Source organism: Gadus chalcogrammus, chromosome 4 (genome assembly GCF_026213295.1).
Source record: "Gadus chalcogrammus isolate NIFS_2021 chromosome 4, NIFS_Gcha_1.0, whole genome shotgun sequence".
Taxonomy (NCBI): domain Eukaryota; kingdom Metazoa; phylum Chordata; class Actinopteri; order Gadiformes; family Gadidae; genus Gadus; species Gadus chalcogrammus.
The window spans coordinates 35,125,367-35,151,883 of NC_079415.1; the positions used below are offsets into that span (position 1 = coordinate 35,125,367).

The following is a 26,517-nucleotide window of genomic DNA, read 5'->3' on the forward strand; positions in this document are numbered from 1 at the left end:
CGAGACACTGGAGAACAGTGTCTCGCTCACATCCCTAATACCAATTTCCTGCGCCACAGATTTAAGATTTTCTGCAAAGTTAGTTTTAGTTTTTCTTATTCCCATAAACTCCCAATGATCACTCAGTAGGTGAGTGATCAAAGGACTTCCCTTTGTCCTTTGAGCTTCATTAGGTATTTCAAGCCAAGTTTATATCTTCTAAATACTAGCGGCATCTCACCCATTTCTATTAGTAATGCTGATATTGGAGTTGTTCAGAATGCTCCACAGCACACTCTTAAGGCTTTTGCTTGGACTATGTCTAATTTGTTTAACACTGAAAGAGCTGCTGATCCATAAACCATGCATCCATAATCAATTGCTGATCTTATCATTGCTCTGTAAATCCTCATCATTGATTCTCTATCAGCCCCCCAGTCTGAACCAGCCACACACCTAAGGACAATATTTATTTTCCCACACTTCAAAGCTACCATCTCAATATGCTTTTTCCCTGTCATTCTTTCGTCCAACCACATTCCGACTCTGGAATTCCCTCCCCCAATCTGTTCGCCACTCTCCCTCACTCACAACATTCAAGTCCCGCCTCAAAACTTACCTCTTCACCCAAGCCTATGATCTTCCCTATCCCTAGCCACCATTACCCAACTGCCTACACTTCTACCCCCTGTTACATCTCAATAACTCTGTTTTTTCTGCGTGTGCTGTGTATGCTTGTGTTGTCCCCCTTGTCTGTAATACCCCCCCCCTTCTTTGCCTGTAAATGTAAATCTGTCCTGCTTGTACTGTCCCCCTGTCTGTAATACCCCCCCCCCCCCTCTATGACTTTGTAATCTGCGACTTTGGGTACCTGAAAAGCGCATTATAAAATGAAGATATTATTATTATTAGAAACTTAAAATACCTGACTTTCTCAAGATTGTTGTTGTACAATTTAATTGTCTCTGATGGCATCTTTTTCTTATTTCCAAACACCATACACTTAGTTTTTTCTGAACGACACATCAAATACTTATCAAAGTTAATGCATGTGGAACCATTTGGGGGCGGTGAATCCTCCTCGGTGCAGTTCACCTTCTGAACTGCAGCGACACACACACACACACACACACACACACACACACACACACACACACACACACACACACACACACACACACACACACACACACACACACACACACACACACACGTAAAAAGAAGAAAGAAGAAGAAAGACCGAACACAAACCCTACTCCTGTTACTGAACACACAACATGATGAAGGATTCATCAAGATAGGCTTGTTCTCCTTTCCCAACAGTAACTGAGTATTGAAGAAACACTTGTCACTACACTGTCTTGTGTTTCAACACATTGTAGTAATTTGGAGCTGATTGGACAATTCAGCCAATGAATCTAAAAGGCTACCTCCCTCAGCAGCATTCGTGCATTGCGCAACATAACTACATGCAGAGAGAAGTGATAGTTTGTTAATTAGCAGAGAGCCGTAAAAGCACTTTCTACCCATTTCAGTGGAGGAATTGGACTCCTCAATCACGCAATGTTATACTTAAAAGGAACAAGTAAGTTACATATTAATTAAGTCTTTTGGCATGGAGCATATAAAAAATATATATACAACGGTCCTAAACTGCATTTAAAATAGACCTTGAGACTCCGGTAAAACAATATAGGACATTGATCATGATATGCCTCAATATCAGAATAACAACCATGGGTCAAATAGCAATGGCTAGTGGAATGAAAGTGAAAGCAGTGCAGGCTTGTCCAGGCCCTGCAAGTCAGGATGTAGGCTATGAATAAGAATACATTTTTAGCTAGTGGGCATCCCAGAAACCAATTCTATATTTTCTTGGGGAGGACCCCCGTCCATTACTGCACCCTACCCACGAATTGGATCACCAGCCGCCGCTGCAAACAGGGAGTGAAGGGGGACCAATGCTAGGAATCTTCTGACTTTGTCCCGTTAGAATAATGCTGCCTTCTAGAGGGAGGACCGGCCTAAACTGAGCATCACTGAGATCTAGACATTTAACCAGGGACCTTTTAAAATGGATCAACTTCAACCATTATCGCCTATTATGATACAATCCATCCAAGGTAGTTAGCATTAAGCGCACAGAATGGAAAGGTCAGTGGAAAGAACACAATCATGCATAATGTGGGGTTCAATCGCAGTCTATTACACAAGTGAACTTTGCAGGCTTTTTGTAATAACAAAGATAACGGTAATGACAACGTTGTGGCAATATCAAGCGTAACTTTAATATACAAATTATATGAACCCTGTTTGAATAAATTGTAAATTTAAATGAATTTCTATCCATTCTCCATGGACCTAGAGATACCTTCCGCCCTCTCTAATTGAAAGGTGTTAAGATAGTTTGCATTTGCAACTGTGGGCACCAAGTTTGATACTCAGGCCAATCCACAGACTTCTTTGTTGTGTAGATTCCTTTAACTGTCTTGCAGACATGTCCACTTCACCCATATTGTGAATTGCAATTTAACTTGGTCTCTCCTCTGGCCAATCCTAAACTCCACGAAGGCCCCTCCCCCTGACCTTTGTTTCCTTTGTATTTACCCACGATGTCAAAGTTTCCTACAAGAATCATGTACACCCATCATCTTTGACTGTATGCTTGGTAACTTTGCTGCCTGTATCTTCCCCTGATCATTGTAAAACGGCCATACCACCCTGAACACGCCCGATCTCGTCTGATCTCGGAAGCTAAGCAGGCTCGGGCCTGGTTAGTACTTGGATGGGAGACCGCCTGGGAATACCAGGTGCTGTAAGTGGTGTCGGGTGGTGGCCAATAGGTGGCACTCTTCCCTCTGCCCCCTTCACTCATCAATCCCGATGCCCCAGTGCAGTGATGGGGACACTGTCCTGTGGAAGGTGCCGTCCTTCGGAGGAGACGTAAAACCGAGGTCCTGACTCACTGTGGTCATAAAAGATCCCAGGACACTTATCGCAAAGAGTAGGGGTTTCCCCGGTGTCCTGGCCCAACCAGGCTCATTCAATCTGGCCCCCTAATAATCCTCCTGTACAATTGGCTGACTCATCAATTCCCTCACTCTCCACCTCAAGCTGGTGAGCGTTCTGGCGCAGATTGGCTGCCGTGCATCACCCAAGTAGGTGCTACACACTGGTGGTGGTGAGTTAGGTCCCCCCCTTCTGTAAGCGTCTTTGGGTCATTGAAAAGCGCTATATAAATATAATGAATTATTATCAAGCTCTACATTAAATCAAATATTTTGCTTTCAGAAGTGTCCTAGAAATAAATTATTCAACAGATTTACATTTACATTTAGAAGACCAAAGCGACTTACATCGGTTAATACACACATTGACACACCGACGGCAGAGTCAACCATGCAAGGCGACAGCCAGCTCGTCAGGAGCAATTAGGGTTAAGTGTCTTGCTCGGGGACACATCAACACTCAGCTAGGAGGAGCTAGGGATCGAACTAGCAACCTTTCGGTTACAAGTCAACTGCTCTACCTCCGGAGCTAAGCCGACCCCACGGACATCAAACAATAAAAACAGAAAGTGAATCGAAAGTACGAAGCGTTTAATCGTGATGAAGAGAAAAACTAAAAGCAGTAATTTCAACCAATACAGGACAGAGGTCTCAATCAAAGCGTCCCGTTACCCCGTGTCAAAGTGTGCTTGAGCATGTGCACACGCAAACTGCTTGGGTCGCTGTAGCTGGCGTTGCACTGCAGACACACGCAGGGCTTCTCCCCAGAGTGAGTCCTCATGTGGATCTTCAGGTGGCCTTTCCGACTGAAGTGCCTCGTGCATTGGTCACACTTGTAGGGCTTCTCACCGGAGTGAGTCCTTATGTGGCTCAAAGTGTGCTTGAGCATGTGCACACGCAAACTGCTTGGGCCGCAGTAGCTGGCGTTGCACTGCAGACACACGCAGGGCTTCTCCCCAGAGTGAGTCCTCATGTGGATCCTCAGGCGGTATGACCGAATGAAGCGCTTCGTGCATTGGTCACACTTGTAGGGCTTCTCGCCAGAGTGAGTCAGCATGTGGCCATTCAGGTGGCTTTTCTGACTGAAACGCTTCGTGCATTGGTCACACTTGTAGGGCTTCTCACCGGAGTGAGTTCTCATATGGCTCTTCAGGGAGCCTTTCAGAAGGAAGCCCTTCGTGCATTGGTCACACTTGTAGGGCTTTTCACCGGAGTGAGTCCTCATGTGGATCTTCAGGTGGCTTGTCCGACTGAAGCGCTTCGTGCATTGGTCACACTTGTAGGGTTTCTCCCCAGAGTGAGTCACCATGTGGCGCTTCAGGGTGCCTTTCAGACTGAAGCACTTCGTGCATTGGTCACACCTGTAGGGCTTCTCCCCGGAGTGAGTCCTCATGTGGCGCTTCAGGGGGCCTTTCTGACGGAAGCACTTCATGCATTGGTCACACTTGTAGGGCTTCTCCCCGGAGTGAGTCCTCTTGTGGACGATCATATTGGCATTGTTGGGAATAACCTTTCCACACAAGACACCGGGCCGTCCCTTGCGGCCGCCCCGATGCCCAGTCAGCTCCTCAAGGCGGACGAGCCGCACACTGCAGTTCAGGCTCTTGGCCACGCTGTGGTCAGCGGACAGCGAGCTCAAGGCCTCCAGTTCTGACGCGGCAAAAAGGGTGTTATGGACGTCCACCGCCAGTGGGCTCTCCCCTTGTCCATAAACGCTCAGGATGCGCAGCTCCCCGCTGTGACTTGACATGTGGGAGGAGCCAGGGGCGTCCACACGCAGACTCTCCGAGGTGGTGCCGCGCTGCGTGCTGCATTCTCTGATGTCATTGTCTTCATCAGAGAGGAAAACAGAGAAAGAGAGAAAGTAATGTTTTTAATAAATCCTTTTCACAAAGGTATACAGGATGTACTTTGTACACACTTGTGTATTGTAAGAATTATATTTTGACATTATTTCTAACTTCTATTTGTTGATTATGCATTTTCCTTGTCGCCCCTTTGGATGGTCAAGGGTTAAAGGCTCCTGCTGAGAAGGCAAAATCGAGTACATTCTCAGTTTATCAAGGTCGATTTCTTGCATAGATGCAATGTGTATTACTAACCTACGGCGGGCAAGCCTCCACCAATATCCTCTTCAACCTTGATTGAAATGGTGTCTGGGGTCTGCTGCTTTCCACATAAAGAAGGAAACGCACACAAGACATATTCTTTCATTTTCACAGAATAGCTGTCAATCCCCACTACCGACAGATCAGGCATTTTTACACTTCACTTGGAACGACCTGCAATTTCAATGTCTTCCCTGTGATTCAAGACCCCCGCATGCAAGAATGAGTTCACATCCGAGTGTAGGCTAAAACACTATTAACAATTTACAAGTGCAAAAATGCCAACATATTCTTTATTCTGCTAACCAGCAGTTCCTCGCTGTGACTGGAAATGTGGGAGGAGCCAGGGGCGACCACACCCAGAATCTCTGAGGTGGCGCCGCGCTGAGTGCTACGGTCTCCGAAGGCATCGCAGTCTTCTGCAGAGGGAGAAAAAAAGGAAAAATTAATTGTTTTGATACATTATTTGCATAAAGCGAGGCATTTTGTATCTGTACAAGTTAAAGAAACTCTTTAAATGTACGCAACATTGACACAGAGGGTTTAAAATGTGTACTGCTGACAAAGATTCACAATTTTGGAGAGGGACGTCACCTCCAGCACCCTCCTCCCTAGACTCAAAGCTCAAGTGGTTGGCCAGGTTAAGGACACTCAACGAACACCAGCGCAAAGTGATCTGATCACAACATGACATGCGAAACGCAATAATTCTATTTCGACACTAAAAAGCAACAACGTCTCCTTCCCTCGAAGCTGATCTGCTAACATTCATGCATTATGAATTCATTGATGTTTGAGAATGATAAACCAGCTCATGTAGCATCTGTCTTGAAACCCTTCTGGGTTCTTGACTCATTCCATCTTTGAAATGCAACTCCCAAGTTTAACTTTGGTTTTAGCAGGGTGCTGGTCATGATGCTTTTCCAAAGAGGACCAGGCTTTTTAGCGCAGGTAGAATCAAGTACATTCTCAGTTGATCAAGGTCGTTTTCTTGCACAGATGCAATGTGTATTACTAACCTACAGCGGGCAAGCCTCCACCAATATCCTCTTCAAGCTTGATTGAAATGGTGTCTGGGGTCTGCTGCTTTCCACATAAAGAAGGAAACACAGACAAGACATATTCTTTCACTTTCACAGAATAGTTGTCAATCCCCACTAACAACACATTATGTCTTTTCAGACTACCAAGCTGGTTCGGTCACGGCATGGAACGTCCTGCAATTTCAATGTCCTAAGTAAAACTGAGGGGTAAAATCCCCCTTCGTCTTGGAGCTGGCTTTCTCGGTACGCCGGAGAAGGCGGGCCTACACACGGAGAGTACGTCTCCTTACAATGGATGCAAAAAAATATTTACATATTTTTTGACTCAAGACCCTCGCATGCAAGAATGAGTTCAAATCTGGGTGTAGGCTAAAACGAGATTAACTCTTTACAAAAAGTGCAAAAATGCTGAAGTATTCTTTATTTTTTGCTAACCACTTTGCTGACGAAGCATTGTAAGGAAAGTTTTTCTGGTACCTTCTCTTAGATCGACCATCTTTCGTCTGCTTTAAATGCGACTGCATCACCTTCTTTCCCATGATGGTCAGCAACTTGCGGCATTCACCGTCTATCCAGTTACAACTATTCATGTTGATATCGCTGCATCGTCTCTGTTGTAGAGACAATGCAGCAATGCAATTCCAATCAGGATTTCGACCCCTGCACAGCACTGAGACCGCCCTCATTAAAGTTGAAAACAAACACCGTCTTAACAAAGATTCTGGCAAAACCTCAATACTAATGCTACTAGACCTCAGTGCTGCATTCGACACTGTATACTTTTGGACAGGTTAGAAAACTGGGTGGTGCTTTCAGGCAGTCTTAAATTGGTTCAGACCTACCTACAAAATAGGAACTACTTTGTTTCCATTGGCGACTTTGTATCAGAATCAACCATCGTGATGTGTGGAGTCCCACAAGGTTCGATCTTAGGACCCTCTTTATTTAACATCTACATGCTCCCAGTAGGGCAAATCATGCAAAATAACAATATTGACCATCATTGCTATGCTGATGACACGCAAATCTATGTATCGCTATCACCAAATGACTATCGGCCCATAGATCTGCTGTGCCAGTGCATTGAGCAAATGAAAGACTGGATGTGCCGAAATTTCCTTCAGCTAAATGAGGATAAAACAGAGATAATTGTATTTGGTGCTAAAACGGAAAGGCTTAAAGTAACCCAAAACCTTCACTCGCTGTCCCTGAAAACCTCAATCAAAGCCAGAAATGTACGGGTTATCATGGATTCTGATTTACATTTCGAAAGTCACATCAAATCAGTTACAAAATCTGCATATTTTCACCTTAAAAATGTAGCAAGACTTACAAAAACTTGTACATGCCTTTATCACTAGTAAGCTTGATTACTGCAATGGTCTCCTTACAGGTCTCCCAAAACAAACTCTAAGGAAGCTTCAGCTTGTTCAGAATGCTGCTGCTAGAGTTTTAACAAAGACCAAAGAATTTGAACATATTACACCAATTCTTAAATCGTTACATTGGCTTCCTGTAGGTCAGAGAATTGATTTTAAAATCATGTTGCTTACCTATAAATCCCTACATGGTTTAGGCCCAAAATATTTAACTGATATGCTTCCACTACATAAGCCTTCTAGAACACTAAGATCTTCTGAGACCAATCTGTTAATTATCCCCAGAGTAAACACGAAACATGGGAAAGCAGGATTTTGCTACTATGCAACAAATAGCTGGAATAAACTCTGAGGATTTAAGACTTGCCCCAACTCTGAGCACCTTTAAAACAAGATTGAAGACTTTTATTTTTGCTTTAGCTTTCTGCTAAATCTTAAATAATTTTCCTTCATTTTACTAAAATGCCTTTTTAACTTTCCCTTTATTTTCTATTTTTTAACTCTTTTGAGAAGAGGTGTATAAGGGTTAGAGTCCTGAGTTTGCATTTGTATAAGGGTTAGAGTCCTGAGTTTGTATTTGTATAAGGGTTAGAGTCCTGAGTTTGCATTTGTATAAGGGTTAGAGTCCTGAGTTTGCATTTGTATAAGGGTTAGAGTCCTGAGTTTGTATTTGTATAAGGGTTAGATTCCTGAGTTTGTGTGTGGGTGGAATTCCAGAATAAGGCCTTTGGTCTGGGTTAGAGTCCTAGAATCTGGGTTAGAGTCCTTGAATAGGAATTGCATGTCATCCAGAGAGACTGTTGATCTGGGGCCGTATTCACAAAGGATCTTAGGGCTAAAAGTAGGTCCTAACTGGCGAATTTAGGAGTAACTCCTAAAAATAATGGGCGTGTCACTCTTAAATTTAGGACTCCTAACTTTTTTCACTAAGAGCAATTCACAAAGTATTTTAGGCCTAAAAGTAGCACCTAAGTCTAGGAGAGCTTAAAAGTCCTCATGAGGACTCCTAACTCAGTAAGACCTATTCACAAAGAATCGTAAAATGCCTGCGAGACGAAATGTTAGATTATTCAACTTGTTGTGGAGTTAATGCGCGATGCAATAACATCCCAGACTAACAGGAATAATCCGATAAATTCCGAAATAAAATGTTTGGCCACACTACGTTATTTAGCAACAGGGGAAATGCATCAATGCCAACGATTTAAAATTATCGCAACCATCAGTCAGCCGTGCCATAAACTTTCCTTTGGACATTCAACAATTACACAGGATCAAAGTGAACTTCATGGCAATTGCAGGTATGCCCGGTGTGGTCGGTGCTATTGACTGGACGCACATAAAAATAATTGCGCCATCAAAAGACGAGGACGTGTTCGTCAATAGGAAGAAAGTGCATTCCATCAACACGCAGGTTGTTTTTGATGCAAATTTTAACATAGCCTACTGGATGTTGTTGCAAAGTGGCCTGGATCTTCAGCTACCCATGATTTGCGCATTTTAATGGTGAGCGGTCTGAGGCAGCTTTTTGAGATGTACCAGTTGGGTGTCACTTGCTGGGTGACAGTGACTATCCATGCAAGACGTGGCTCTAGACACCCTACCTCAATCCACAACCGGGAGCACAGTTAAAGTATAACATGTAAGTGATTACGCAGATTATGCTTAGTCCTATGCGTAAAACACATCGTATTGGCTCTTTGACGCCTTTTATTTGTTGAATCCATATTTATTATTGTTTACTGATTTCTTCCATATATGCTAGAGCACACAAACATACACGAAATGTTGTGGAGAGAGGAATTGGGCAGATGAAACGTCGGTTTCATGTCCTCCACGGCGAAATACGCCTCACCCCAGAGAGGGCAAGCACAGTAATCACTGTATGTGCCATTCTACACAACCTCTGCAAGTGGAGGAACATTCCACAGCCAGACGATGATGATGATGATGATGATGAGTGGACAGGCATTTAGGGATCACTTTGAAAACACATTTTAGGTAAACACCTTGGCACAAATCAGTCAACACTTGGGTAGTTCATAACATTTATTTTCTTTTAGATTTTACGTATTTTTATTGTTTGCTTTCTCTCTCTCTTGAACGTGCAGGCTACAACGTCATTATCGTGGTCTGCACAAAATTGTCATCATGCGTGTATTCTGTTAACTGCACCATAACTACTTAATAGGAATTCATTTCTAGCCTAGGCTATTTCCTTGTTTTTCGGTGATTCAGTGGGCTCGTCTGAACAACCAGAAATGAATTCCTATCAAGTAGTTATAGTGCAGTTAGCAGAATACACGCATGATGACAATTTTGTGCAGACCAGGATAATGACGTTGTAGCCTGTACGTTCAAGAGAGAGAAAGTAAACAATAAAAATACGTAAAATTTAAAAGAAAATAAATGTTATGAACTACACAAGTGTTGACTGATTTGTGCCAAGGTGTTTACCTAAAATGTGTTTTCAAAGTGATCCCTAAATGACGGTCCACTCGGTTCCACACGGCCAAATTCATTGTCATGTTGATCGCCATCATCATCATCATCATCAATGCTGTGGAATGTTCCTCCGCTTGCAGAGGTTGTGTCGAATGGCACATACAGTAATGACTGTGCTTGCCCTCTCTGGGGTGAGGCGTATTTCGCCGTGGAGGACATGAACCGACGTTTCATCTGCCCAATTCCTCTCTCCACAACATTTCGTGTATGTTTGTGTGCTCTAGCATATATGGAAGAAATCAGTAAACAATAATAAATATGGATTCACCAAATAAAAGGCGTCAAAGAGCCAATACGATGCGTTTTACACATAGGACTAAGCGTAATATGCGTAATCACTTACATGTTATACTTTAACTGTGCTCCCGGTTGTGGATTGAGGTAGGGTGTCTAGAGCCACGTCTTGCATGGATAGTCACTGTCTCCCAGCAAGTGACACCAAACTGGTAGCCTACATCTCAAAAAGCTGCCTCAGACCGCTCTCCATTAAAATGCGCGAATCATTGGTAGCTGAAGATCCAGGCCACTTTGCAACAACATCCAGTAGGCTATGTTAAAATTTGAATCAAAAACAACCTGCGTGTTGATGGAATGCACTTTCTTCCTATTGACGAACAAGTCCTCGTCTTTTGATGGCGCAATTATTTTTATGTGCGTCCCGTCAATAGCACCGACCACACCGGGCATACCTGCAATTGCCATGAAGTTGGCTTGGATCCTGTGTAATTGTTGAATGTCCAAAGGAAAGTTTATGGCACGGCTGACTGATGGTTGCGATATTTTTAAATCGTCGGCATTGCAAAGTTGCATTTCCCCTGTTGCTAAATAACGTAGTGTGGCCAAACATTTTATTTCAGGACTAATCTGATTATTCCTGTTAGTCGGGGATTTTATTGCATTGCGATTAACTCCACAACAAGTTTAATACCCTAACATTTCGTCTCGCAGGCATTTACGATTCTTTGTGAATAGGTCTTACTGAGTTAGGAGTCCTCTTGAGGACTCCTAACTCAGTAAGACCTATTCACAAAGAATAGGTCTAGACTTAGGTGCTACTTTTAGGCCTAAAATACTTTGTGAATTGCTCTTAGTGAAAAAAGTTAGGAGTCCTAAATTTAAGAGTGACACGCCCATTATTTTTAGGAGTAACTCCTAAATTCGCCAGTTAGGACCTACTTATACCCTAAAATCCTTTGTGGATACGGCCCCTGATCTTAAATACATTGCACTTTCTATTTTACTCATTTCTTTGCATATGTTTTCTTTTACTTATCCATAATTACATTTTATTGTATGACAATGTTTATATGTGAAGCACTTTGAGTCTGCCCTGTGTATGAAAAGTGCTATATAAATAAAGTTGCCTTGCCTTGCCTAATAGGGGTGCGAAATAAAGCCGGTCGATTACCTCGGTCAGTGTAAACGCGCGGATCACACAGGGGAAAAGTTGGGCATAAGGCGGACATATTTGGGAGTGTAAAAACGTTTACTGAATCATAAAGGTGTGGGCTTTCTATGGGTCTGTTTTAGAGTTGTAACAGAGGAAGTCTCTCTTTTGATGGTGAATGAGAAGATGATTTCCAACCTGCACACTCAGCTCCTCGCGGCCTACCAGCCGCTCGCCGCGCTCCAGGCTCTTGGCCGCGCTGTGGTACGCATACAGCGAGTTCAGGGCCTCCACTTCTGACACTGTGAAGAGGGTGTCATGGCCGTCCACCGCCAGTGGGCCCTCCCCTTTTCCGTAGACGCTCAGAATCTTCAGTTCCTCGCTGTAGATGGACAGGTGGGAGGAGCAAGGGCCGTCCACACCCAGACTCTCTGAGGTGGCGCCGCGCTGAGTGCTACGGTGTCCAAAGGCATCGCAGTCTTCGGCAGAGGGAGAAAAAAAGGAAAAAATCAATTGTTTTGATACATTATTTGCATAAAGGGAGGCATTGTGTATTTGTACACGTGAGAGAAACTCTTTATATGCATGCAACATTGACACAGAGGGTTTAAAATGTGTACTGCTGACAAAGATTCACAATTTTGGAGAGGGACGTCACCTCCAGCACCCTCCTCCCTAGACTCAAAGCTCAAGTGGTTGGCCAGGTTAAGGACACTCAACGAGGACCAGCGCAAAGTGACCTGATCACAACATGACTTGCGAGACGAGCGCAAGTTTTATTCTGACACAACTTTTTTTTTAGCAGGGCGCTGGTCATGATTATTTTCCAAAGAGGACCAGGCTTGTTGATCATGGTTGTTTTCTTGCATAAATGCTATGTGTATTACTAACCTACGGCGGGCATGCCTCCACCAATATCCACTTCAACCTTGATTGAAATGGTGTCTGGGGTCTGCTGCTTTCCACATAAAGAAGGAAACAAACACAAGACATATTCTTTCATTTTCACAGAATAGTTGTCAATCCCCACTACTGACAGATTAGGCGTTTTTACACTGCCAAGCTGGTTCGGTCGCGGCTTGGCACGCCCTGCAATTTCAATGTCTTGCCTGTGTATTTGTTTTTTGTGGATTCGAGACCCTCGCATGCGAGAATGAGTTCACATCCGAGTGTAGTTTAAAACGCGATTAACTATTTACAAGTGCAAAAATGCCAAAATATTCTTTATTCTGCTAACAACCAGTTCCTCGCTGTGACTGGACATGTGGGAGGAGCCAGGGGCGACCACCGCCAGAATCTTTGAGGCGGCGCCACGCTGAGTGCTACGGTGTCCAAAGGCATCGCAGTCTTCTGCAGAGGGAGAAAAAAAGGAAAAAGTAATTGTTTTGATACATTATTTGCATAAAGGGAGGCATTGTGTATTTGTACAAGTTAAAGAAACTCTTTAAATGTCTGCAACATTAACACAGAGGGTTTAAAATGTGTAATGCTTGCTGACAAAGATTCACAGTTTTGGAGAGGGACGTCACCTCCAGCACCCTCCTCCCTAGACTCAAAGCTCAAGTGGTTGGCCAGGTTAAGGACAACCACGAAGTGGTTGGCCAGGTCAAGGACAACACAAACACCAGCGCAAAATGACCTGATCACAATATGAAATGCGAGGCAAGAGCAATAATTCTATTTCGACAGTAAAAAGCAACAACGTGTCCTTCCCTCTAAGCCAGTGCTTTCAAACCCGCGGCCCGCCGGACGATATTTTGTGGCCCCCTACATGACATCAAAGTTTAGTCACTTTTTCTTTTTTTTGCTGAGTCGCTGCGCTTGCCCAGGGGCCTCATTTATAAAGCTTGCTGCGCACAAAAACCTGGCATAAGACGGAGGTGAAATGTACGTAAGCCAATGGTATGGCTTCTCCCAAGTGTGTGTGCGCTAGTGTTGGCTCGTTCGTTCTCGAACCGGTTCGAATGACCGAGCCTTTAGGACGAACGAACTGAACCGGTTCGTCTCTCTCGTTCGTTCAGAAACTCGACTGAACTGGGAGGAGTCGTTCACGAATCGTATGTTCGTTCAGCCCGGTTTCCGGTAGCGGTAAATCGTATCATGGAATGGACCCCATTGCACGGTTCTCAGCTGAGTCAGTCAGACTCAGTGGAGTTAGTGCTACCGGAAACTCGACTGAACGAACGATTCGCGAACGACTCCTCGTGGCGAACTGAATAATACGAACTGGGTCACGGAAACGAATCATTGAATCCACCATTAGTGTGCGCTGGAGATACGCCCTTCTCTCCTGTGTGACTCCTCTGATGTATTTCGAGCTTACTGAAGCATCTGAAATGAACCGCTTAGCAACCGAGTTCCTCAAGTTGTGGAGCTTCATATCCCTGAGCATTAAATGTGCGTCAGCTTTTCTCACTGCAAACGTTGGTAGGCTATTTATAGAAAATGTCTATGTTTTGACATGTTTGATTGCATTTTATAACTGCATTGGCCTGAATACGTCGGTAGGTGTGTGTGTGTGTGTGTGTGTGTGTGTGTGTGTGTGTGTGTGTGTGTGTGTGTGTGTGTGTGTGTGTGTGTGTGTGTGTGTGTGTGTGTGTGTGTGTGTGTGTGTGTGTGTGTGTGTGTGTGTGTGTGTGTGCTTGTCTTCCTGTGTGTCCAGTGGGAGAGGAAATATCGACGGTGTGAAAGAGTGTTTTGTATCAAGTTGAGGCAGACACATAATAATTGAAATTTATACATCATGAGATAAAATCATGTGATACATTTAGGAAATTATTACATGCATCTCTCAAAAATATTCGACCCTGGAAGTTTAAACGAATCAGTTTCTCTGCCGCAATCATCTGCGCGTCTAGGATGTGCTCCAGACAAACTTTTTCCTTGGGTGAACTGGTGCGCCTAAATTTTAAATTTGGGGGCACCAGCTCGTATTTATGGTGCACCCAAGTTGTTAGTTGTTGAGAGGGGGGGGGGGGGGGCGTTGGACCGTGCATGCCTTGCGCTGAGCTGTTGAGGGGGGGGGGGGGGGGGGGGGGGTGACAGCGTCTGGGCCCCCGGGCAGCTGCACCGGTTGCACCGTCGATATTTACGCCACTGATTAATAATATTTTGACCATTAAATAAATGCCTTCAGTAAGACCTGGGGGGTACTAGGGCTGGGCGATATGGACCAAAAGTCATATCTCGATATCTTCAAGCAGAATATCGATATAAGATAAATATCGATATTTGTCGAAGGGGGGGGGGGCGCGCTCCGTGCGCAGATTTGATATTACTATTTCTACCGTTCGGAATTGAATAGTTTGATGGTTAAATAAACCGTGGACTAGACACTGCCTCCGCCTCGTATTAGAGAACATTATAATATATAACATCACGGCCAAAAGCTTTGTGCGCTTCCAAAATATTACGAACCGTAACGACTGCGTGGGGGGGGGCGGACATGACATGCTATTTTATGTATTCTTTAATATAGGTATTAGTGGGCAACTAACACAGTATTCAAAGACGTTCCCGAAATTCTGCCGTGCAGCCACGGTACCACATAGCCTTTAGCCGTGTAAATATTCTAGAACCCACGGGAGGCATGTCGCAGTTCATGTACTTCAGCGAGTCAAAGCCAAAGTTCCTTTCCCCCAATTCCTTCTCAAACATGGCTCAGATAACCCCCAATACAGTCTCGTTGAGGAAATACAAGAGACGTCAAAGAACCGACAAGAAACACTTGCGTTACAGTGGGTGTGTTCACACACACATGTGGCGCTCGCACGGTCGTGTCTCATTGGCGGGCCAACGTCTCTGGGCGGGCCAGGCAGAGTAAGGGGAGGAGTTTAGATGCTTTGTGACAGACCAAGACATTCCAAATCAGCTCGATTGAGCCTCCGTACATTATAATATATAATGTCACGGCCAAAAGCTGTGTGCACCTCCGGAATATTATGGACAGAATTGCAACCCTTTGGTTGGGACCGTTTTTAAGCACACTCCACAAATTACGTGATTTTGTAATTCGTCAGACAACTTATATCCAAACCATTTCCATACTATGGAGCCGTTGGTCTTTCGCTTGCAAACAAGCTCATCGGAGCTCCATGCGCAGGCGGACACCATAGCTGTGTTCGAAATCGTTCCCTATGACAGATATAGCGCACTATATAGGGTGCTCGCGATTTTGTAGTGGTGTTCGAATTCTCAGTGGTTAATTTCATGCACAATATAGTGCACTTAAAATACCCAATGAATAGTGAACGATTTCGAACACGGCTCATGTTTCAAAAAGTGACGTGAGTCAGTGGAGGGGGGGGGGGGGGGGGGGAGCAGGCAGAGACATTAGCCGTTTCTCAATTCGCGTACTTGTGCGTGCTCGTGTGCTCGTGGACTCGTGAAACGTAATCAGTCGTTGCCCGAGCACTGTTCCAATTCGAAGCACGCATCAAGCGAGTACTGTCGTAAAACCCGGAAGTGTTCTGGATGCGTGCTCGATATCGCCGTTTCACCGAGCATGCATCGGAGGTGGCTCGTGTGTGCTTGCTCCCGCTATAAATCCCAGGATGCATTTCGCACTCGCAGCAGTACGAGGGCGGACAATATGGAGAAGACGCACAAGTTACAACTGTTGCTTAAGTTACTCTTAACTTATATTTATATTTATATAATATATAATATATGGGCCTAATATAATAATAATAATATATAAATATATATATGTAAGGTCGTGTGTGTGTATAGCTTATACACATGACAGGACACTCATATCTTTTCAATTGTTATTCATTCAGAATATTTACATACTATTTGAAAATGAAAGAGGCTGGGATTTTGTTTTATATCATTTGTTTATATTGTTCAGTAGTACATGCCTAAATGAGGCCGTAGCACAGTTAACGGACGAGCAGAGGTGGTGACGTCATCGAGTCCGCTGCTGTTCCAATTGCAGGTACGTACTCGCAAGTATGTGCTTGAAGTACAGACTTGCCAAGTACGTGCTAGCAAGTCATCGAGTCCGTAGTACGCGTGCTACGAATTGAGAAACGGCCTGTGTGTGAGCCGGAGGCAGAGCGGGAGAGACATGAGTTACGAAATAGCATGCGGCAGGCGCCGTTCGAAACTGGTGTTATTTGGAACAAATGTGCTGTAATTTCAACGCAAATTAAATTATATCGATATTGACGATATGGTGTCGTTTCATATCGCGTTTGAAAAAATATCGATATAATTTAAATATCGATATATCGCCCAGCCCTAGGGGGTACCACGAACCTCGCTGAACATACCCGGCAGTAAGAAAAGTGTCCGTTATGTCCGTCCGTGATGTGTCCTTAAACATCTCTGGACCAGCGGCGACATAATGGGCGTCTTATCACAATTTGGCATTGTGAATTTGATTTTAATGAAACCACAGCAGGAAAGGCTTTTCTCTGCCTGCTCCTTCAATTAAGAAGGAGGACAGCACAGCTACGTCCGACCTGTATATTTACCCCCACCACCACCGCAAACAAGAGGAATTTAAATGCGAGTCCGCAGCCAAGACTGGTGCGAGAGAGTGGTCTCCCTTAAGAAGTATTTTAATGTTCAGCCTGCAAAAGTACTAGTAGTAGCCAACTCATCTAGTTATCTCGGACGCACGCGGACACTACGATACGCGAACACGTAATTAATAAACACCCATGTCCCGTCGCTTAGCAACCGGACCCGCTTACCGGACTACTTACGAACAAAGACGTGAATCAGGCAATAAATCCACTTTCCTTGACAGAGGTCAAGTTCGGTGTGCATAAAAGTACCAACGGAGCTCAGTGGACCAATTGCGAACTACTGCATATTTGTACTTTATTGTGGAATACTTGATGCGGCCCAGCCTCACCCAAACTCTACCTCCAGCGGCCCCCAGGTAAATTGAGTTTGAGACCCCTGCTCTAAGCTGATCAGCTAACATTCATGTATTATGAATTCATTGATGTTTGAGAATGATAAACCAGCTCATGTGGCATCTGTCAAACCCTTCTGGGCTCTTGGCTGATTCCATCTTCGAAATGCAACTCCCAAGTTTAACTTGTTTTAGCAGGGCTCTGGTCCTGATGCTTTTCCAAAGAGGACCAGGCTTTTTAGCGCAGGTAGAATCAAGTACATTCTCAGTTTATCAAGGTTGTTTTCTTGCATTGATGCAATGTGTATTACTAACCTGTGCCGGGAAGGCCTCCACCAATATCCTCTTCAAGCTTGATTGAAATGGTGTCTGGGGTCTGCTGCTTTCCACATAAAGAAAGAAACACACACAAGATATATTCTTTCATTTTCACAGAATAGTTGTCAATCCCCACTACCGACAGATTAGGCGCTTTCATACTGCCAAGCTGGTTCTGTCGTGGCTTGGCACGCCCTGCAATTTCAATGTCTTGCCTGCGTATTTTTTTTTTGGATTCAAGACCCTCGCATGCAAGAATGAGTTCACATCTGAGTGTAGGCTAAAACGCGATTAACTATTTACAAGTGCAAAATTGGAAACATATTCTTTATTTTGCTAACCACCAATTCCTCGCAGCGACTGGACCAGTGGGAGGAGCCAGGGGCGTCCACACCCAGAATCTCTGAGGTGGCGCCACACTGAGTGCTACGGTCTCCAAAGGCATCGCAGTCTTCTGCAGACGGAGAAAAAAAGGAAAAATTAATTGTTTTGGTACATTATTTGCATAAAGGGAGGCATTGTGTATTTGTACACATGAGAGAAACTCTTTAAATGTATGTAACATTGACACAGAGGGTTTAAAATGTGTACTGCTGACAAAGATTCACAGTTTTGGAGAGGGCCGTCTCCTCCAGCACCCTCCTCCCTAGACTCAAAGCTCAAGTGGTTGGCCAGGTTAAGGACACTCAACGAACACCAGCGCAAAGTGATCTGATCACAACATGACATGCGAAGCGCAATAACTCTATATCGACACTAAAAAGCAACAACGTCTCCTTCCCTCTAAGCTGATCAGCTAACATTCATGCATTATGAATTCATTGATGTTTGAGAATGATAAACCAGCTCATGTGGCATCTGTCTTGAAACCCTTCTGGGCTCTTGACTGATTCCATCTTTGAAATGCAACTCCCAAGTATAACTTTTGTTTTAGCAGGGTGCTGGTCATGATGCTTTTCCAAAGAGGACCAGGCTTTTTAGCGCAGGTAGAATCAAATACATTCTCAGTTGATCATGGTTGTTTTCTTGCATAGATGCAATGTGTATTACTAACCTGTGGCGGGCATGCCTCCACCAATATCCTCTTCAACCTTGATTGAAATGGTGTCTGGGGTCTGCTGCTTTACACATAAAGAAGGAAACAAACACAAGACATTCTTTCATTTTCACAGAATAGTTGTCAATCCCCACTACTGACAGATTAGGCGTTTTTACACTGCCAAGCTGGTTCGGTCGCGGCTTGGCACGCCCTGCAATTTCAATGTCTTGCCTGTGTATTTTTTTTTGTGGATTCAAGTAAACACCTTCATTTTTAAAATGGGGCTGCAAAGACTTTAAAGGTCCCATGACATGAAAATCTCACTTTGGGAGGTTTTCTAACATAAATATGAGTTCCCCTAGCCTGCCTATGGTCCCCCAGTGGCTAAAACTTGCGTTTGGTGTAAAACTAGCACTAGCTGTTCTGCTCGCCTTTGAAAAAACGGAGGCTCAAGCGCGCTGATTTGGAATGTCTGTGCTCATGACGTCATCAGGAATCTCAGCTCCTCCCCTTACTCTGCCTGGCCCGCCCAGAGACGTTGGCCCGCCAATGAGACTCGACCGTGCGAGCGCCACATGTGTGTGTGTGAATACACACACTGTAACGCAAGTGTTTCTTGTCGGTTCTGTGACGTGTCTTGTATTTCCACAACGAGACTGTCGTGGGGGTTATCTAAGCCATGGTTGAGAAGGAATTGGGGGAAAGGAACTTTGGTTTGACTCGCTGAAGTACATGAACTGCGACATGCCGCCGGTTGCCGCGAGGCACCATCGCCCGGCAGCGGGCAGCCGGCAGCAGGCAGCGCGCGGTTCAGTCGACTTCAGGTTGATGTGAAAGTGGAAGAACCAGAGATGTCGCAGAACCCGACAAAGTCGTTTGTGATTCATAATATCGTCTGGAGGCGCACACAATATGTTATATGATATAGATATTATATGATATTATTTAGATATAGAGCTCCAGGACTGTAACGCAAGTGTTGTACACTTCCTTGTTATTTGGATAACCGTTCTGCTGTTGGTGTGATGGCGCATAACACGTCGGACTCTAGTCTCTGGTATTTCTACAACGAGACTCGTATTGGGGGTAAAGGGATCTTTGCCGGGCAGCGCTTATGCACCTCCGCCTCCGGCGGTGGTCCCTCAGCGGGGCTCAAGCGGGAGACATTCGCCGCCAACTTCCCTTTCTCCTCCATGTCGTGGTTCATGTTCTTGAGGGAGTCAAAGCCAAAGTTCCTTCCCCCCAATTCATTCTCAACCTTGGCTGAGATAACCCCCAATACGAGTCTCGTTGTAGAAATACCAGATACGAGAGTCCGACGTGTTATGCGCCATCACACCAACAGCAGAACGGTTATCCAAATAACAAGGAAGTGTACAACACTTGCGTTACAGTCCTGGAGCTCTATATCTAAATAATATCATATAATACATAGATATCTATATCATATAACATATTGTGTGCGCCTCCAGACGATATTATGAATCACAAACGACTTTGTCGGGTTCTGCGACGTCTCTGGTTCTTCCACTTTCACATCAACCTGAAGTCGACTGAACCGCGCGCTGCCTGCTGCCGGCTGCCCGCTGCCGGGCGATGGTGCCTCGCGGCAACCGGCGGCATGTCGCAGTTCATGTACTTCAGCGAGTCAAACCAAAGTTCCTTTCCCCCAATTCCTTCTCAACCATGGCTCAGATAACCCCCATGACAGTCTCGTTGTGGAAATACAAGACACGTCAAAGAACCGACAAGAAACACTTGCGTTACAGTTAGGGGTGCAACGGATCAAAAAACTCACGGTTCGGATCGTTCCTCGGATCAGTCGTCACGGATCGGATCATTTTTCGGATCAGCAAAAAAAATAAAAAAATAGCGTTTGTGATTGCTTTAGCCCGGTCTGATTGTGGAGGAAGGGGCGGCTTAAATGCCGCGGTGATGAGCGGTTGTTGAGCCGCTTTCGGTTTCACTCCTGTCAGTGAAACACCGGGGTGATGTCGCTGTAAATGCGTGGCCATGCTCGATGTGTTTTTCTTTATGTTAGCAATCGCTATGTCAGCTACGTGTTACGTATGTGTGGTAACCTAGGCGACAGGTTTGTGTGGCAGCGCGAGTATATGGAAACAGACGTAGCACTGGAGGCAGCAGTTATCGTTACAGTAGTCACCGAAGTCTAGCCTACTTTTATTTTCCATGCCCACTGTTCTTCATGTTGTACGCTGAGGACAATAAATCACAACGAGCCATAGGACTGTTTGCTTATTGAAAAGGGAACTGTTGCAGACTTTTACCCAGAGCGTGTTAAGTAGCTCTGTCCCTGGAACTAGCAGGAATGGTTACGGCTAGGGATGAGCAAAATGATTATTTTCCGGGAACTAGTTCTTTCAGTTCAGTTCACAATAACGATTCGTTTATTTGATTCGTTCGTTTTGATTCGTTCGTTACGTCAGATTACATCTTAAAAAAAAAAATATATATATATATATATTTTTATAACATTTTTTTTTTTTAATTGGTCGTGGGTCCGGATAGGACCGTCAAGACCGCAGTCCGCCGTTTGGAGATGCCTGCTATATAGAATGTCGAATGTCCCACCAATATTTATACCACTTGCTTACTCTCTATATTTCATTCATGGTGTTACATTTATAATTTTATTTTACTTTACATTTAATTCTTCATTGTTCAGGCATTAAAGAACTTGCATGGTCATAAATAAAAAATACGAACCGCAGTTTAATTTCTTTGTTTGTTCTTAAATTGACGTAGAATGGAGCAAAGACTCCTGGGATTGGGAAATGCGTTTATCCAATAAACAGATGGAGGTCAAGTCTATTTTCGAAAAAATGTAGGGGGATATATGAGTCGAATGCTATGACCCAAGATACGTCAGAGAGAGAAAGCGCGCATATTCGACGGTACCGCCTTGTCATTGGTTTACCCAGGTGCCATTCCAACACCATTGCTACCTCTCATTGGCTGAATCTTTGAGGAAGTTGTAGACTCAATCAATATAAGCCGCGGGGAGACGGAGCTCTGTTCGTTTGTATATTTTATTTACGTGACCATATGTTTGGTTGATGTTAAAAAAAAAGAATCAAAGAACCAGTTCTTCTTGTTTTGGGGAACCAGTTCTTGTCGTTCATGTTCGGGATTCGTTCGTTGTAACAAATCAGTCGCGACCGACACATCCCTAGTTACGGCTGTGTGTGGACTGAACATGCGCAATTTTTTTTTTTTTCATAAATCAATCCGCGGATCATGCGTGTGCCGAACCGAAATAGATGATCCGAACGGATCACGGATCAATGATGATCCGTTGCACCCCTAGTTACAGTGTGTGTATTCACATTGATGTGGACGTTGAAGAACCAGGAACGTCGGAGAACCCAACGCGGTCGTTTGGAATTCATAATATCGGCTCACACAGCTTTTGGCCGTGATAAATATATGATATAGATATCTGTGTAGGCTATATGATAATATTTAGATATAGAGCTCCAGGACTCCCGTGTGTTCTAGAATATTTACAGAACACGGCTAAAGGCTGTGTGCGCCTCGCCATTGCGATACATCCACTGTAAACAGAGCGCATGGTGGCTGCAAGCTGCTCAGGGCCACACCCCCACCCTCCTCCTTGACACGCCCCCCGAAACAGCGCATTTGGGGGAAGCTCAATGTACGACTGGCTCGGAGTGGCTGTAACTCTGCACCACGGCTGAATTTAGGGAACGTCTTTGAATACTGTGTTAGTTGCCCACTAATACCTATATTAAAGAATACATAAAATAGCATGTCATGGGACCTTTAAGGATAGCTGTGTGCCTACAGTATGCGTTTCCAGGTGCTCCGTCTGGCAGGCAACATCCCTGAGAGAAGCTGCTGAATGTAAGCACTTGATGAGCTGGCCTGCTTAGAGAGAACAAAGTAAAATCAGTACTAGATTTTTTATATTGTATATAGTCCAGCAGCAAGTTGTAAGAAGATACAAGATAAGCATGTTTAGTGAATTACATTAGCCTTATACTAAAATTAGTTATATGAAATTATATTACATCATTGATTTGATATTTTAAAGTTCATCAACTCAATACCGTGACATCAAGCTCTGCAGAAATCTGCTAATAACCCTTTGATTTGTGAAGGGGAAAACATGCCTATAATAGTGTGTTCCAGGTACACTTTTTTGCCCGTAAATAACCAGCTATAACTGGGAGTACAAGAGGGTAGAAGCGGGCGAAAACACGGGTTCCCAGGAACGCCCCATATGTATTTAGGATGAGTTTAACAGGTCAATCCTCATCAGTAAAACGCTAGAACTACTGCGGTCCAGTGGCCGGTAAAATACAGTTGTATTCTTTTGTTGTATGGTGAGCAGACTTTGTTAAACATTTTATTCCCTTGGTATCCAAGCAGTAGAGATCAGTGCCTGTACCCCCTTTGTTGAATTGTGCCCATTCTCGTATGATGCCCCTTGCTTGCTGAGGTGCACACTCGAGTTACAGTGCGTGTATTTATAGTTATGAATGGGCGGCAATGTATTAGTCCGCTGTCCTTTCTTTAATAGGTCCATGGTATTTACACACATAACTGATGCTATCTACCGTTACATTAGCGACAGTAGCTTGGCTGTTAGCTGTGGCGCTAATGCTAAAGCGACTTTATAATGCTAACAAGGTAACCATATACAGTACAGCAACACAATGATATGGCATTAGTTAACTTACTTTTTCGAGGTTTTGTACATCCAAACACTGAGCAACTGCGATGATTCGCTCTTTTTCTTCTTCTTCTTCTTCTTCTTCTTCTTCTTTTGAGTTTATTTGGCGGTTGGCAAACCAATATGGGGCATTACCGCCACCTACTGTTTGTTTTAGAGCTTCGATGGAGGTTATACGTTATAAACTATGCAAAAACAACAACAAACAAAAGTAAATAAACAAAATCATATAGATAAAAAACCACAGATTAAATTATAATCTGTCAAATAAACCTGTTGCTTTTAGATAACTCAATACATGTTTCCATGCTGGTGGTCTCAGTGAGGAAAAGGAGAGTAAACCCTCTAAGGTCAAGCTTGTTTGACCCAAAGCTTTAACATTTTTCAACAGCTCCCTTCTCTCCAAATTGTACGCTTCACATTGTAGTAAAACATGCTCCACTGTTTCTCTTCCATTACATTTTGGGCAGACCCCTGTTTCATGTTTGCCTATGATGTTCAGACTGTGGTTAAGACATGTGTGCCCTATGCGTAGTCTTGTGATGATAACCTCACATCTTCGGTTCCAGCAGCCCTGTCTCCTTGTTACCACCTGCCTCTGGATTCTATGCAGGAACCGACCCTTATTTTCCCTATCCCATTGTTCTTGCCACACCTTGTTGAATTCAGATTTAATTATTGTTTTAACTTCAGATTTACTTAATGGAACACCCAGCTGTATATCCTGTTTCAGTGCCTTTTTTGCCAACATGTCGACAACCTCATTGCCTTCTACTTCAGCATGGGATGGGACCCATAAAAAGCCCACCGTTATTTGCATCCTTTCTATTTTAAACAAACTCTGAAGAACCTCATAAACTAGATCAGGCCTACAGGTAGATTTGCCATTTGAAATGCTGACTAGAGCTGCCATTGAGTCTGAGCAAATGATGCATCTACTTGACCTTCCCTCTTCTATCCACCAGAGAGCCAATAAAATGGCTAACAGCTCCAATGTGAATACTGCTAAATTATCTGACGTTCTTTTGATAATTGATACATTAAACTGTGGTATGTGTACTGCAGCCCCTGTCCTACCTGTGTCTGGATCTTTTGACCCGTCTGTAAAAGGGTTCATCCCTCCAAATTCATTACATTGTTTTGATTTCTTAATAATTTCAAGATCTACTGTAGGCATGGGGAAAAGCCACGGGGGAGTTGCTGGTAGTGGTACTGTACAGCTATGTGTTAAATTGGATATCCCTATCTCTCTGGCAGAGCTATCTCCTACCCATCCAAAACTATTTAGCTTTGTGCGCCCATGCTCCCAGCATGGCTCTAGAACTGATTTGGTTGGATGATCTTGTTTGTGCCCTTGCAAATTAGTCCAGTATACCATGGACAACTGCCTACGCCTCAAATATAATGGTAACTCTCCAACCTCCACCTGTAGAGCTGCAACTGATGAAGTCTTGAATGCCCCACAACACAGCCGGATGGCCTGTGCCTGTATTGCATCACATTTGGTAAGATGTGACTTTGCAGCTGAACCATATGCAATACACGCTGTGGCATCCCGCCCCTGAAGCCTCGGCCTGAACGGTCCCGTGGGACCGTGAAGGACGGGGTGTACCACCCCCACCCACCAGTCGGCGACGGAGAGCACCGGGTCCTTCCCCCCAATCAGCGGGATGGGGGACACCTGGCGGCTGGGAGGAGGAAGGCCCGGAGCCACTACAAGAGAGGCAGAGACACGCATGGACGGGAGAGGCAGAGACACGCATGGACTGCAGAGGCTTGAGGCTCACGGAGACCCAAGCGCACCCTTATCCTGTCCTTGATAATTGAAATAAACGCCGAAGTCGGCTTAAACCATCCGTTGCCACGTGTATCACTGAATCCCGGCGCATTCTTCATTCCCGGATACCACATATGGTGGAGAATGCAGGCAACTTGAGCGTTCCCACTACTACTACCCCACCATGCAGAACCCGGACGGAGCCGCGGCGTTGGCTGCCCAGCAACACCAGCGGGAGACCACCGAGAGCCTCGCCCTGCTCCGCGAAGCTGTTCTGCGGCTGACTCAGCACGCCGTCCGTGCTGCGCCGACCGCCGCCCCTACCAGCCGCCTCACGAAGCTGGGACCGGAAGACGACGTGGAGGCTTACCTCGAGGTCTTCGAGCGGACCGCACAGAGGGAAGGCTGGCCAGAGGAGCAGTGGGCGCACATAGTGGCGCCGTTCCTCACCGGACCCGCCCAGCAGGCGAGCCAGGACCTGCCGGCGGACGTCGCCCGCCAGTACCCGGCGCTCAAACAGGCCATACTGGCCTACTACGGCCACAACCTCGCGGCGCGCGCACAGCGCGCGCGCAGCGCGCGCAGGATTGACGGTTTGACGCGCAGGGAGCTGTGCGCACCCAGATCGCCCAGCACAGCCGGCTGGTGAAGCGGTGGCTGACAGCGGGAGAGGGCCCCAGCCCGATCGACCGGGTGATTATTGACCACACCCTGCGGCGACTCCCGCCGGACGCCCGCCGCGTGCTGGCCCACCATCACCCTGCCACCGTGGACGACCTGGTCCTTCAGCTGGAGAACTGGCAGGTGGCCCAGCTCCTGAACGCCGGGACCGCCCCAGCCCCACGGCGCGCCGAGACCCGCCAAGCCCCGAGGGAACCCCCCATCGGCAACCCGGCTCCCGGCGTCACCCCACTGAGCGGAGTACCGGAGAACCGGGAGGTGCGGCGCTGCTTCGGGTGCGGCCAGTACGGCCACATCGCTCGCTATTGCCCGAGGGGACGTGATGTGTCGATGCCGTCAGCGTACGCGGACCCGGGGGCGGACCACACATGCATGTTGGCGACCTGCTGGACGCAGGGAACATCTGGGAGTCCGACCATCCCGGCGCGGGTAATGAACCAGGACACGCAGGCCCTCTTGGACACCGGCAGTGCGGTTACCCTCCTTCGCCCCGACCTGGCAGGCGGGAAGGCCGGGGATCCGATGGAGGTGGCCTGCGTCCACGGGGACACCCGGACATACCCCACATGCCACGTGGTAGTCCGCACCACCCATGGGGTATTCACGATCCGGGCGGGGATTGTCCCCCACCTACCGGTCCCCGTGTTAATCGGAAGGGACTGCCCGATTTTCCACCAGTGGTGGGACCCGATGCGGGAGCTACGGAG

The 26,517-nt window shown here is 45.5% G+C and overlaps 1 protein-coding gene and 1 non-coding gene across 2 annotated transcripts in view; one reads left to right on the plus strand and one right to left on the minus strand.

Annotated features, from left to right (window-relative positions):
• The window catches only part of LOC130381042 (zinc finger protein 845-like), a 33,279-nt gene extending 9,864 nt beyond the window's left edge, over window positions 1-23,415 (minus strand). Inside the window, exons 1-11 of the mRNA XM_056588462.1 lie at window positions 22,462-23,415; window positions 18,651-18,717; window positions 17,938-18,050; window positions 17,594-17,660; window positions 12,647-12,759; window positions 12,301-12,364; window positions 11,608-11,888; window positions 6,115-6,181; window positions 5,402-5,514; window positions 5,090-5,153; window positions 3,650-4,817 (exon numbers count right to left, since the gene is read on the minus strand). Of these exons, the coding sequence (XP_056444437.1) occupies window positions 3,650-4,817; window positions 5,090-5,153; window positions 5,402-5,514; window positions 6,115-6,181; window positions 11,608-11,888; window positions 12,301-12,364; window positions 12,647-12,759; window positions 17,594-17,660; window positions 17,938-18,050; window positions 18,651-18,663 (2,063 nt within the window). The 5' untranslated portion in view covers window positions 18,664-18,717; window positions 22,462-23,415. The remainder of the gene's footprint in view (window positions 1-3,649; window positions 4,818-5,089; window positions 5,154-5,401; window positions 5,515-6,114; window positions 6,182-11,607; window positions 11,889-12,300; window positions 12,365-12,646; window positions 12,760-17,593; window positions 17,661-17,937; window positions 18,051-18,650; window positions 18,718-22,461) is intronic.
• LOC130381890 (5S ribosomal RNA) lies at window positions 2,683-2,801 on the plus strand. The gene has a single exon (XR_008895516.1). It is a non-coding gene; the product is annotated as a 5S ribosomal RNA (ribosomal RNA).
• Window positions 23,416-26,517: the final 3,102 nt, after the last annotated feature.